Source organism: Acartia tonsa, chromosome 3 (assembly GCF_053477335.1).
Source record: "Acartia tonsa isolate MP-2025a chromosome 3, ASM5347733v1, whole genome shotgun sequence".
Taxonomy (NCBI): Eukaryota; Metazoa; Arthropoda; class Copepoda; order Calanoida; family Acartiidae; genus Acartia; species Acartia tonsa.
Genome location: NC_137262.1, coordinates 30,249,067 through 30,263,720, shown reverse-complemented (window position 1 = coordinate 30,263,720; position 14,654 = coordinate 30,249,067). Strand labels below are relative to the sequence as shown.

The 14,654-nt window shown below is 32.2% G+C and overlaps 1 protein-coding gene across 1 annotated transcript; it reads left to right on the top strand.

Annotated features, from left to right (window-relative positions):
• The first annotated feature begins 3,226 nt into the window (after nt 1–3,226).
• LOC145313882 (uncharacterized) lies at nt 3,227–14,277 on the top strand. The gene is made up of 15 exons (XM_080153533.1): nt 3,227–3,541; nt 3,930–4,220; nt 4,411–4,547; nt 5,476–5,542; nt 6,551–6,610; nt 6,834–7,743; nt 8,001–8,112; nt 8,231–8,434; nt 8,793–8,862; nt 9,043–9,205; nt 9,379–9,543; nt 9,954–10,094; nt 10,404–10,493; nt 10,912–11,009; nt 11,456–14,277. Exons 3-15 carry the CDS (start codon nt 4,418–4,420, stop codon nt 11,487–11,489), a joined length of 2,244 nt encoding a protein of 747 aa, XP_080009659.1. The 5' UTR covers nt 3,227–3,541; nt 3,930–4,220; nt 4,411–4,417; the 3' UTR covers nt 11,490–14,277.
• The last annotated feature ends 377 nt before the right edge of the window (nt 14,278–14,654 follow it).

The following is a 14,654-nucleotide window of genomic DNA, read 5'->3' as shown; positions in this document are numbered from 1 at the left end:
CCTTTTTCACATGCTAATATTTGATTGGATGTTTCTTTAAATTCGCCAAAAAAATATAGAAAAAATTACAATCTCGTTTTAATCTTTAGGCTTTTCTTTATAATCATTATTGTTAAAAAGTGAGATTTAAAAGAACTAAAAAAGGAGCAATAATTTCCATAAATAAAGAATTTAAATAAAAACATGTTAATATACTATGAAGTAAGATGATTTTAGAAGGTATTTGAATATTCATGCCTTTGTGTTTAGAATAGCTTAGATAGACTTTACCTTCAATTGAGCTGTTGATTGTATTGTATATAAATATACTTATTGTTAACGAAGATTTAAAAATTTAAAAGAACTCTAGCTTGTCTATCATTTACAAACCTATTTAGTTTAAATACCAGAAAATTAAGAGAAAATACAAAAAAAAAATTTGAAAATTAAAAAAAAAATTATTTATGCTACTTTTTTATTTTAGTTGTTTTCGAGGACCACCGTAAGATGTGAGAATGCGCCAACTGTTATAAAAGGGAAGTAAAATATAAATATGAATATTCTCTCGGAGTATAAGAAGCGACGCATTGAATTCAAATATTAAGTTAAGTGCGTAGATACTCTACAAATTTGAAATGTGCTTAAGTTAAGCTAATATATGCTTTTGTTATTGAGAAATTTCCTAATTAAAATTCAAGTTCAATGAAATTAAACTCTTCCAAATAAAAATAGAAGGATCGGTGTTTCTGCTTTTGTACCGAAGCATCTTGCTAACTAGTCACTAAACCGACATGGTTCTCCTTTACAAGGTTGATTTTTATAGGTCCTGAAAAGGTTTATTGCTAGTTTTTGGGAGGTTACCTCTTCCCTCCCAAGAGAAAATATCCCTAGAAAAAAATGACTCCCCACCCGCTCCTTTAAGAATGTGTTTTACTGTTTCTATCTAAAACTAAAATTTAAAACAGGGGGTCGTTTGTCTTCCCCACCTCCAGTTCCCCAATAGGCCTCTAGAGGCACAGCCGCTATTGTCCATAAAGAAACTTCAGGTAATTCCTGGTATGGTTTTATGCTATTTTATTTAGATTTTGAAATGGTTCGTGCTATTTTTGGCCCTTTGCCTTTACCTCCCACTGAATACAAAGGCTCTAGATGTTGGGGGCTAAGCTGCCAGTTAACTGATATATACAGTTGTAATTGAGTAACTCCAGTAATATCAAAAAACACTGGACTGATTACCACTAATGCTTTAAGGGGGCGAGGGAGTACCATACTAACTTCATAAGAAATTTTTCCTCACTTCAATAAAAAAAAAATAATCTTTTATTTTAAACTAAAATCTAGAGCTGTAACTCCAACAAGCCCCTGAAGCGAATAAAAAGTTAATAGCATATGATGTCACCAAAATATGGACCGTTTTACAGTGAAGCTTCTCAAAGTTTCTTTCAGGGAACGTTTATAATATCTATAATACAAAGTAGAACGATGTCTGTCTGTCTGTCCGTCAGAAGCTTAAGATCTCAGTAACCACTGAACCGATTGGGATCTACTCTTATAATATACCTACTGGTCCTGGGATGGTTTTAAGCTATTTTCATGGGAGGGGGGGACACCCCCAATCATTAGCTTTCTTTTATATAAAGTAGTAATGTTTTTTTTGTCTGAAGCTTAAGATCTAAATACCTGATGAATCGACATGGTTCTCCTATAGAGTGAAACTTCTTATAGGTCCTGTAATGGTTTTAGGCTATTTTATACATAAAAAAGTCGTTATTTTTCTGCACTTTCATAACCCTTCGAATATCCCTAGATACTAGGGACGCAGCCGCTAGTATTTTAAACGGTGGTATCTCCACCCAAAAGAAATTGCCTTGAAAAAATACCCAAATCCTCAAAAAATTAATTCTTCTTTTTAAAACTAAAAAGAAAAGAGGAGGGTCTTCTCTCCTCCCCCCCCCCCCCCTCCCCTCTTTTCCTACTAGTGCCCCTAGAGACCTCTAGGGGCGTAGCCACTATAGGCAATAAAAAATGATTGTCTCATGTCTAGGTTATATACTTTCCAGGGCCAAATCTTGTGGGGTTGTGACCAATCCTCACATATATTAGTTTAAGATGTTACCTGGACCAATACAAAGCTTTCCAAATTGAAGGTCTTTCGAACGTTGACGTTCAAAAATTTGTATTGTACAAACGGTAAAAGGCCAAAATGTATATAAATTATTATGGTCACTAAATTACTATTATATATAGTTTAACTTTTTGCCGCTAGATGCCTCAAACTTTTAACACAAAAGTTCTAGTTACCTCAAATATGTGTTAATGAAATTACAAAAGGTTTTAGGAAATTAAGTTATTTTGAATAAGGTAATTTTTTATGATAAAAATTTAAAAAAAATAGTTTGTTTTAATTTTAGGCAGGAATATTTTACAACTCTCAGAATCATGTTAGTTAGAATAGAGTTACATCATTACTCCAAACCTAAGAAATTAGGGCTACATACAACAACAACGAGAAATTCGAGTTCAAGTCCATTTCTGAAGACTGCCTGTAACGATGCAGTCAATAACAGTTATAAAACTAATTAATATATATACAATACAACAAACCAGAATTTATAAAAGAAATTCTTATTAGCAACAAAATAAATTTAATTTCAACGAGTTTTTTTATGAAATTACAAATACAGATAACAAATGTTTCAAAATTCAGTAGTTTGTTTACTTATTAAAAGCATTATCATCACAATTTAACTATAATAAGTGATTCATTTGTTTATTTTATAATGATAAGAATGTCAGAATTGATTTCTTACTGAAATTAAATTTTAACGATCAAATGTCCTTATGAAATATAATTTTTCAGGGGCAAATAAACCCTTTGAATTAAAATCATGAAAAAAATTAACAATAAATACCGTTACCTTTCAAAAAGAGACTTCAAATTAATTATTTTAAAATTCCCTCTAAAATAATAATATGTCTGTATCCTTGTTCTCGGAAATTTTAGAATGTCTGCTTCTCTGTTCCCAACCTGCTGACTCATTGCCAACAAATGACGTCATAAACTTAGAAAGAATACTATTTGTCAATTTATGTCAAAAAAGTTTTTGTCATTATTTCATATATTTAGATTATTTAAGGTCTTTAAGACTGACTTCTTTAATTTTATTTTTTGTTTTGTTTTTGTTAGTGATTTTGAATTATTTACGTTATCTAAAAATATTTATAACCTCTATTAAGCCAACAGTTGAGTTAGTGTGTAAACATGGAGCCTACGCAGAAAAAATATTAATAAAATATACATAATATATATCATGCAAAATTATATAGAAGAATTAAATGGAAACTGGTGAAAAATGCTTTAAAACTGTGAAAATATAACATTCGTACATTGTAGTGTTTTAGTATGTTATTTTCTTTAAATATGAAAAGTTGAAAAGTACTTTTTTTCAAAGTACTAAAATAAATGCACTTTTTGTTGAAGGTACACATTTTGATAATTTTTAGAAATTAAAAAATGCTTATTCGGTGACACAGATGGGGTTTTGTCCCCTGAGTTTTACAGGTAATTTTCATAGTTTTAGTCCCTAGTGTTTGTTTTATATTTTAAGAGTTTTTGTTTTTAAAAAATTAAGTATATCATTTAGCCTTTTAATTTATAATTTTGTACAATGCCCGGTCATGAATTCGAATGAATCTTCACACAAAATTTAATTTGTACGACCTTTATGATTAATTAATTATCATGTATTAGTTAAGACTATTGACTGCGCCCCTAGCTAATAAGGGCTCCTTATTCGAAGGGTTAGGGAATCACAAAATTAGCTCAACACCATCTGCCTAAAACTTAATCTAAAAATAATATAGCCTAAAACCAGTTTCTATGTTAAGCTACATACCTTACTTATACTTATACTTTACATATTAGGACTATTTTATTTCTCTTTTTTCAGGATCTGTGACACCCAAGAAAACTGAAGATTTTAACCAATTTAGTGCATTACAAACAATATATATTAGTGACTAAAAAATTGCATGCATATTTTATTATTCATATCAAATAAAATATTTAAAATAAACTTATGAGTTACAAAAAAATTACATTGACAAAAGTTGACTGAAATTTTTAAACTGGAGATCTGAAAAAGGTGGCTTTGAATCGGGCTGTGTGGTGTATTTTAAATAGCTGGCTCACAAAAATTTGAAGCCTCAAGACTGATATATTATGGATGAAAATTTCTAGGGTAAGTAGAATAGATTTTTGGTGGTTAGTCTTAAAACGTAAGATATCTAGTTGGTAAATTTTTCATTTTCATCTCCTGTAGGATGGATAAAGTTGTCTTTAAATATTTTATGCTTGAATCGGTTTATTTATGTATTTTATTTTTTCAATATTATAATTATATGACTAAGTGATGTTGTTATTATTTTAAGGCTCACTATGACTGGAGCTACGGCAACCAACATCTCTAGCGGGGGAGGAGATGGGGGGAGTAGTGTCAATTGTCCCACCCTTACTACTCCCACTCTAACCCCCACTACGCTTAGAAATATAGATCAGATTTTTGCAGGTAAGATTATATTTTCATTAATTAGACTAGCTTACGGAAAACATGTTTAAAATTATGTTTAGAATATCTATAAGCAAACCAGTCATATAAAGAAACGGCTACGCCATCTAGACTGTGACTTAAGTGTTATTTGCATTACTATAGGAAAAAATTGGTTTATTGTTAACTGAGCACATCGTTATAAGACTTTAAGAGCATAAATTTGTACATACATTAGGGTGGGTTCATATTGGAATTAGACAAAGCGGGGATATGCAACAGATAAAATTAACCTTAAAAACATTTCTGACCGAAAAAGAATTTTAAAAAATTGAGTTTTAGAACACGACCACTTAAAAATATAATTCATTACTTATTAGTATGCAAAGACGACATTCAAAAATTTTTTTGAATCAGAACTATGGCTTCATGGTGCTCCCTGGAAAGGTCTTGAGGAGCTGAATCAGGAACTTTTGTCTGTTTCAAAATATCTCGTTCCTAACCTTAGAAATCACTAAAAAACTAAAAAAATTTAAAGGTTTATTGAGAATTGTCCAATTTGTAGAGGTTTTTTAGATTTTCTCAGGCTAGGAACGAGATTTTTTGAAACGGACAAAAGTTCCTGACTCAGCTCCTCAAGGCATTTCCAGGGAGCACCATGAAGCCATAGTTCTGATTCAATAAATTTTTGACTCCCATTTACAAATAGCTATACAATTGAATGTCTGGTCGTCAGCGGTTTTAAGACTTAGGATAAATTTTTAATCATCCAGAGGTGTATTATATCTATATAAATTGAGTGCAGATCCCCGCTTTGGCCTCAGAAAAAAAATGTCCAAAATCGACCCAACCTAACATACATAGGTATTATTTATTTTTTAAACCGTTGAAATATTACCTAATAATTACCTAGATTCATTTTGATGATAAAACTACATATTTTTTTAAGAATCTGACCCGCATGCACCTCCTTATCAACATGAAAATGCTGCAGGTTTTGTGCCTCCTATTATAAGGTATGACCTTAACTTGTATTATATTCTATGATTTTTAGAATTAAAATTCTATAATGGGTTCTAAATACTATTCTATGCTATTGAACTTCACTATTATAATGGATAAAGGTGTTTGCAAATTAACTTTTAATGCTGATTCGTAGATAATAAAAATATCAAGCTTTTAATTGCTGAGTTAGCCATAAATCCCTAATGTCATTGAAACATGAATACATGTTACCACTGCACTTGGCTAGGATTCAAATTTTAGCTCTAGAATGTTTCTAATTGTCCTTTCATACCTTTATTTGCAAAATCTTTTCAATAATCACCCATACAATTTTTATTTTCTTGTTAACTGAGCTGATTTTATAAGGGGGGGGGGGGGGGGGGTTAATGCAACCATCTCGTAATCAGTGATTAAATGGCACTTAGAATTCGAATTTCGATCTGAACTTTTGCATGAGTAGGTAATCTTTGGCAGGTCTATTTTCCCTAAATTGAACAAAATGTTGTAAAAGTAACGGCTGGCAGCTCAGCCGTTTAGCCGTTTTTTTTTTGCCTATTTTCAGTGTAAATTCATCATCAATTACGTAGGAATCAACTTTTAAAAACATATTTTTGGTTTAATTCATGTTGAATGATAGCAATAACCATTTTTAAAACTTCTAGTACCAACAGCTACCGTCTAAAACTGTTTGATAGCGTTTTGGAGTGGAAAAAAGTATTATGTGGAGATAGGTTTCGTGACTAATTTGTAATATAGATATCCAAAAAATGGCAAAACGGCTGAGCCGCCAGCCGTTACTTTTTCTACTTTTTGTTCGATTTAGGGAAAATAGACCTACCAAGGATTACTCATGCAAAAGTTCAGATCGAAATTCGAATTCTAAATGCCATTTAATCACTGATTACGAGATGGTTGCATTAACCCCCCCCCCCCCCCTTAAGTCGAGAATATGTTTTTTAATCTTGATGAGAGAGAGGCGAACCATATTTTAGAAAAAAGTACCTAACATTTTTTTGTAGTCCTACCTCTGGAGCTTTCTCACCAGTCAGCCTTAAACCAAGCAACAATCATATAAACAGGTAAACACAACAACTATAGGTACCCATACATATAGGACCTATTTATCGTTATAATTTTCTATATCAATTTTAAAACATATTCTTGGTATACCATGAATATTAATAAGCTATGTCTGAGACAGAAATCTCTACCTATGTATTTGATACACACAAGAAAAGCTTTCTTTACTTCTTGATATTTCTAATTAGTGTACCGGATCAAATCTATTTGATTTTTTTTTAGTGATGTAATGAACACTCCCGACTGTGGTGCGCTACCTCTTCTATCTCCCTCCCGCCATAATTCCTTCTCCTCTCACCTGCTGCACCCCTCCTCTGCTAACGACAATGACGGCCCTATCCCCCTGTTGTCACCCTCAGCCGCAGCCCGACAGTTCCAGGATGAGCCGCTTCCCCTTCTGTCTCCGTCCAAGCAGTATAGCAGCGTGAATAACTCGCCCTCGTTTCTTGCCAATTTGCCGCCAAAGGCAGCAGCAAAGCTCAATTTTAACGGTTCTTTTATTTACAATAATGGCGGTAAATCATCTGATAGTAGTCAAGAATCAAATGGAAGCTTAGACAAATCAACCAGTGATGCAATAACTAGTAGAAGTAACGGCCCAGCCGCTATATCCCGACCCCAGACGTTGTCAATCCCGCGTCCGGTCAGCCTAGATCTTACCTGTCCTCGTAGTAACGGTACAACCGCTTTAAGTGGCGGTTTAGGTAGCAATGTGAAAATTAGCCGACCGCAAACCTTGCCGCTCGCCTCAACGTCAACAAAGCCCAAGTTTGTGTTACCCCCGCCGGCGACAATACGCGGAGAGCCGCCGGGTGCATTGACAAGTCCGCGGCAAGATTTACCGCCCAGTCCACAGACACCTTTATCAATTTTTAACGGATTAACCAGCCCAGTTTTGTGCGGACTTGCCAGTCCTAGTCTTGCCAGCCTCACGGCAGCAGGGTCAGCCGCAAAATCGCCAACCTCGCCGAGTTTGTCGCATCTTTTGTCGCTGGCCGCAGCAGCTGCTTCAAAGTCTCAATACAGTTCCGCGACATCCCCGCGTGGTAGCGGCGGCTTGCCCTTCCTTTCACCGCAGTCAATTTTGCCTCCTGGATTTTCTAAGCACTTTGAAGACACGAAAATCAAACAGGTATGTACTTGGTAGTTTTTATTTTATTTTCAAAATTAGGGATGGCAATCCAAACCCATTTTGTTTAATCTGCCAATTTTTGGAGCAAAACTCCGAATCCGAAATCCGTAAAAATTTGGATAAATAGCACGGATTAATCCGTAAACCGCAAACGTTTCAGATGAATCCGCCAATATTTTGACAATTTTTTGAAAAACATTGTTACCTATGTATAAGAGATGATTATCATACTTATTTAACATTGATTCATTTTCCAGGAAGAAGACAAAGCTCAAGATTTATCCATATCCCGGCCAGAAACCCCACAGACATCTCCCCCAGAGGGGCTTATTACCCCCACTGGGCTATCAGATATAACTACCCCCACAGGTAATTGAATTTTAATTCTTTTTTTTAAATTAAATACTAAAAAGTATCTTAATGAATGCTTATTACTTAAGCATTATGTAGACTTTATTGATTTCTTTTTAACAAAATAATATTTTAGGTCTATCAGGATTACTAACCCCTACGGGGCTATCTAGTCTGCCTACCCCCACTGGCTGGGCCAGTATAACCACCCCAACGGGTTTTAGCACCCCGAGCACCAACAAATTGTTTCCCAATAAATCATCCGCCAGTGATAGCGGAGTTAGTTTGAGTTCTGGTGGCATTAGTGGTGGACAACCTAAACAACATATAGAATTTTTAGGTAATATTTTAATCAATGTTTACTAATACTATAATATCTTAGATTGTTTTAACCCAAACATGACAAGTAGCGCATCCGTTCGTATTTGGGTAAATTCGTATCTCTGCTCAGCACCGCGTAACAACTAAAGACGTTAAAAATTATTCCTAGTGCTGCTATGTAATGAGGTGCACGGCATTTCATCATTGGATTAGGGAGAATGCCTTGGCAAAAACACAGACTCAATTTATTCCCGTGCATAGTTAGGACATCAAGACAAAGGTCGTGCAATCAAAGGGTTGGTTGGTTGTCTTTAGGACAATCTAAGATTATTTTCGTTCAATGCATCACTAAACAAATGTCTTCTGTTTTATTTTAGATAAAGTGTTAAAGGCTGCAGTTGCGGCTTCTCCAATTTTGAATACACCGACAAGTGCCATGCTTCTAAGGTTAGTCTTGTTCTTGTTTTTTTTTCATTTCAAAATATTATATTTGGATTTGTTATAGGTAGGTTATCAGTACAGCTAATATATTCAAATAAATTACCTAGGTAGCCAGCTAATATAAATTGTATAAAAATTTGCCTTGATCAATATCATATTGTTCTTTAAAAAGTATTTCTATTGCAGTCCTCCAAAAGAGTTAGACGCGGGTGTGCTAGGTGCCATATCACCCTCTCAACCAGGCAACAGCTCACAAACAATAATAACATCTGCTGTATCATCAACTAATAATCAATCATTTATTATCAACAGAGCGCAGGGAACGCTCACACTTCTGGATATCAAACAGGGATGATATTTTTTACAAATATTGAATTATTGGAGGTAAGAAATCCTCAAAACATAAGCTTTAAAAAAAATAACATTACATATTTACACCTAAGTATGTATTTTTTAATTTTACCTAACACTATATTCCTTCATAATTTCACGTCTATTCTTAAAAATGTCATACTTACATAGCCTGTGTCTCAAATTCTATTGGCCTCCAATGGCGTGGTTGGGTCTGGGTCAAACTCGCATCTGGCAACACTTGGCTCTGGAGGTAACTCTCACCTGGCAACTCTGGCCGAGGCTGCCACCGGCAGCGTATCCTCCTTACAGATTCCTTCAGTCACCGTTTCTCATGTAAGTCTTCCTTACATATTTTAATACTTAAGTATTTAAATGAATAATTCTAAATAGATTTTGCGACATTAAATACCTACTAGTATAGTAGGTAATTATCTTTATATAGCAAGTCACCAGACAGAACAGATAACTAACCTTTCGATTGCACATTTTTTGTTTGGAAGTCTCGAGTTGCGCATGTATGAGGCCAATGCATTCATCATACTCTTAACTTTTTGTATAATTTGCCTGACATAACTGCTGTAGGTACCATTTTTAACATATCTATTTTGACGCGTTGTAATTCAGTATTTAACCCGACGGCAAGCGGGCACGATACCATTTACGCTAATCAATTGTTTTGTCTACTATGTCATTGTCTATTGTAATCAAAATCTTATTTTTAAAAATAACATTGTTTTATTTAGGCGGAAGGAGTTCCTGCCTCCCTGAAGAAAAGAAGCAATAGTCAAAGTCATAATTCACTGGACCTAGATGATAGTAATATGACCATATACAGAACTCAGAGTAGAACAGATAGTGCTAATTCAGATGATAAATTGTCTGAGGTTAGTGAATTGTTGAGTATCTACGCTCCTTAAAATCAAAAGTAAAAAGTAGGGAATGAAGGTTCTGCAATCAAATAGATTTCCAATCTGCAATTATAAAAGTTACCATAATAGAAACGTGATTGTTAGCATTAGGTGCAAGAATATCACACTTTATTAGTATTTCATGATATGATAAACACCACACAATTAACAACCACTAAAATGTTTGTCCTTTTTCTGTTGAGTTTAAGTTTGAAGGTTACATATATTACTAGAGTATGCTTTCAAGTTTTAGTTTTTAAGCCCAATCCTCATTAATTTTTTTAGGATATGAAAAAAGTTCAACGCCGAGAGCGCAACAAGCTTGCAGCAGCTAGGTGTAGAAAAAGGAGGCTAGATCTTACGAATCAACTTCAGGTCGGTATCTTGATTTCAAACCGCAAAGAAAGACGTATATTAAATATTTATAATGATACTATCCAAAATATCTTGAAACCATCTAAGTGTCTTTATAAAGCTTACCCAAAATTTTATTGGTTAGCTAGATTTTAATGGACTAACAAAAAACGGCACTGTAATATATAGTTGTATTTTATGTTTGTAAAAGATAATCAATCTGTTTTTGATTTCATGTACTTATCTAATCTAGGGACAAGTATCCATAAAACATTATAACCTTTTATGTCTGTGATGTTTCTGGTCAAAAAGCTGATTTTTGTATGAATTAACCAAAGTTTTGGCTTGCACTTTAAATTTTTAATCTTTTACAATTTAAGGTTGTGTTAAGATTTTCATATGCTTATTACTTAAAAATCATTTAAATGATTTTTTATAGGATGAAGTAACAGAATGGGAGCAGAGAGTTCGTTCCTTAAAACAGCATCTGATAGAGCTTGAACAAGACAAGAAAAGATTAGAATCTATTCTTACAAGGTAGTACATATTACTTAACTTATGTAACGTGCGTGTAGTTATCAGATACACCATTGCGAATCATTAAGTTGGTTGTAAAACCATTATTTTACTTGCCTACTATTGCTGTTGTTACTTACAAAAGATTTTCCTAGCATTTCTGTTTTGCGGAAGAAAAAGTTGTTTAAACATATTTTTAATTGAATTAGCTTTAATACCTACAACTGATTAATAAAAGTAGATAAAAAAACTAGTTTTATTAGGAGCGAAGTAACTGAAATGCATAATGTCTGTCCGTCCGACTGTCAGTCAGTCTACAACTGGCTGGTATTTTTATTTTCTCTAGGTACTACTTTTTAGGATAGTTTGCTGAAATTTTTTGAGGATACCTGTCCCGTTATTTTTATGTTCTTCGCTACTCATGGATGTTGTCATCTTGTTATATTTCAACTTTTTTTTTATTTCAGACATAAACCTTGCAAGTATAAGAAATCAGAATGACCGAAATATCTTTCAACAATATTAATAATATCATAATATCTAGTATCATTAGATTAGAGAAAATTATATTTATCAAATTATTATACAGATTAAATCTTATAAATAAAGAAGCTACAATCAAGAAATAAGAAATTATAAAATGCAAAGACTTGAAATTATGAAATAGAAAAAGAGTATCAGAAAAAAAGTATATTTGTTATAGTTATACTTTTCCTAAAACATTTTTTGCATTAATAATGTTACTTTTGACTGATTTGAAACAGTAATGTACAATTTTCCAATAGTTGAAATAGTTTAAACATCACATTTTTTCTTTGAAATATTAGTTTCAATAATTTCATAGGTAAAAAAGTGCCAATAATAATTTTAAAGTTTATTTTTATCAGAAATAGAAGAAATCATATTTTCATGATTATTGTTAATTCATATTAACTTTGTTATGTAACATGCATATGTTTTTCGTTACAAATTTAGTTATTTTTGACTCCCAGACATAATGATTAATGATGTTTTAGACCGATTTTGTCTTTTTTTCCATTGTTAAGTCAAAAGATTTATTATGATTGTGTATTTTATTCTAGTCATTAGTTAGTAAGAATTAAATACTTCCCCCGTTTGAATTATTTGAATTTGCTTATTTAAAGAGTTTTTAGTTTCATTTATTGAAAATGTATTACTTTATGTAGAAAAATTTGATAATTTCGGTTAAAAAATCCGCAAAAATTTTTATAACTACCTTTCTTTCCAATTCTTAAACCTTTTTACTTTGACTTTTGTTAATCTCTTTGTTATGCTTCCAATACAACGCTCAATTACTTGTAAATGTTCCTGTTTTAGGGACTTTGTTAATAGCAACTTGTGTTAGTTTTGAAAAGTAATGTAGCATCAAATACTTATTTATCGCATCGTATTAAACAGTTTTCCGCGAATATTAAATGAAAAATTATAAGATCAAAACCAGTTTTGTTAGATCCGAGGGGCCGAAGGCCCGAAATAACAAAACTGGTATTAATTTCATATTTGTTATTTTAATCAAAAATTAGTGGAAAATTTACAGTAATAGGATGTTATACATGATTTTTCTGTATGGCTGAGAACCGGTTCTAATCCAGTGGATTTTGATCGGATTCGAAGCCATACTGGAATATTTGATGTTTTATTCCTTTACCTGGTGTTTAGTTGAAATACTTCAAAATGAATAATATGGCCTAAAAAATCACCTCAATTAAACAAAAATAATCGAACCAAGTTCTCTAATTTTCAAAAGAAATAATTTAGTTCATATTATATTTTAAAATTATATTTTGTGTGATCATTTAAATTTGCATATTTCTTAAATTGCATACGTTCATTTAATATGTGAATAATGAATATGATAGATAAAAATCTGTCTTAAAATTTTCAATACTTCCCCCATAGACTTTTCAATGATATGTTCATCCTTTTTTCTTTAATTTTTACCTCGGTAGTTTAGTTTTCATTTTTCTGATACTTGCAAATCAAATAGGAATTTAAAAGAGATTTAAGAATAATAATATCACTGAAGACAATCATATATATTATATATGTACTGTATAACCATAATATTAACTAAGATATAACAGTGTTTCATTCAGGTTAGGTTGAACAATGTATACACATAGCTCATTATTTCTTTCATGTGCCATAATTTATAGATGAACTTTTTGTCAAATATTATCATAGAATAACTCTGAAACATTGTTATGTTGGTCATTTAATTAAACAGGGACCGGCAGCCGTCAGTCAGCCGACGATCTATTGAACTAAGCGGCTGGCTAGCCGCAACCGAGCCATGTGAATAAGCATTCAGGTAAAGACTGTTCGCACTTATCAGTACAATAAAATAGTAGATCAATAATCTAATATCATACATGATGTTTCAATAGTTTTAGTAGTGAAGCTACTCTATAATTCTAGTCTCTGTGTCGGAAATGAACTTTTTTTAAAGTTAGAATTATTACCTATATTATTACCAATAATGAATCTGATACCTAACCACTTTTTTCTTTGCTCCCCTATCTCCATTCTTTCATCCTCTATGTTTTATCGAAACACATTCATAAAATCTTTGCCTTAAATTTTTATTTTTAAGAGAAACCAGAAAACTTATTTTATTCTACTTTTTTGTAGATGTTTCGCTACTTATGAACATAGTTGTCCTTGTTAAAATATTAAACACCATGTATGATTGAAATAAGTAAATATTTAATGAATCTTAGGTTCAAGAGATGTATAGACAAAATATATTAAGTATATATATGCAATATGTATTATCAAATATATATAAAAGTCAATTGAAAAATGCATGATAGTTCTGTATTTGTGCTTGACAAACAATATTATTAATCTACACGTCATGTACAGTGGGGGACTGCCATTTACACATCCAGCAAATTTACAGTGGATGTGTTTTCGCCAGTGCAATGGATGTATTTATGACAAACTGAATTTTTACTGTATAAATGACAGTAAAATCGATTCTCATGCCATAAATACATCCAACACTGGCAAAAATACATCCACTATTTTTATACATGTGTCAAAAATACATCTGACACTGGCATTTACACATCCATACTTTTTCAATTATATGTCATAAATACATCCAACACTGGCATTTATACATCCATAAAATAATTTAAGAATGATAAGAAGAAAACACCACACTTGTATATTATTTGAGTTCTAATATATTTGTCAGGTTAAAATACATTATAAAGATTTAAAATAAAATATATTTGTCAGGTTAAAATAAAAAGCATTTTCAATTGGATTGTTGTGATGACCTTGACAAAATTATATATATTGGTCGACCAAAATCATCAACCAATAAGTCGACATATACCCACTTCCATATTGATTGTGGGGTCTTAGAGGTCCTGTCCCTTGAATCCCTGTATTAGGTCTTGGTACCATATCCATAATACTTCTTTCCAGAAAAAAACATCATCTTCCATTTGGGAATAAGTTATTTCTACATCCGGATTTTCATTTAAATTAAAATATGAAATTTGAGTATCAATTAATGGAGCTTCTATGTTTGACTGCTCTGTTACTGGTGCCCATGTTTGTCACAAAAAAAAAACTCTGGCTCTGCCATAATAAAACAATGAACTAACAATAAATATCTAAATTATCATTTTA

Bases quoted from the DNA above. Each gene is read 5' to 3' on its own strand.
- LOC145313882 (XM_080153533.1), top strand. From the start codon at position 4,418: ATGACTGGAGCTACGGCAACCAACATCTCTAGCGGGGGAGGAGATGGG. The intron at 5,543-6,550 runs GTATGACCTTAA...ATTTTTTTGTAG, and splicing joins TTTGTGCCTCCTATTATAAG to TCCTACCTCTGGAGCTTTCT. The intron at 10,095-10,403 runs GTTAGTGAATTG...TAATTTTTTTAG, and splicing joins CAGATGATAAATTGTCTGAG to GATATGAAAAAAGTTCAACG.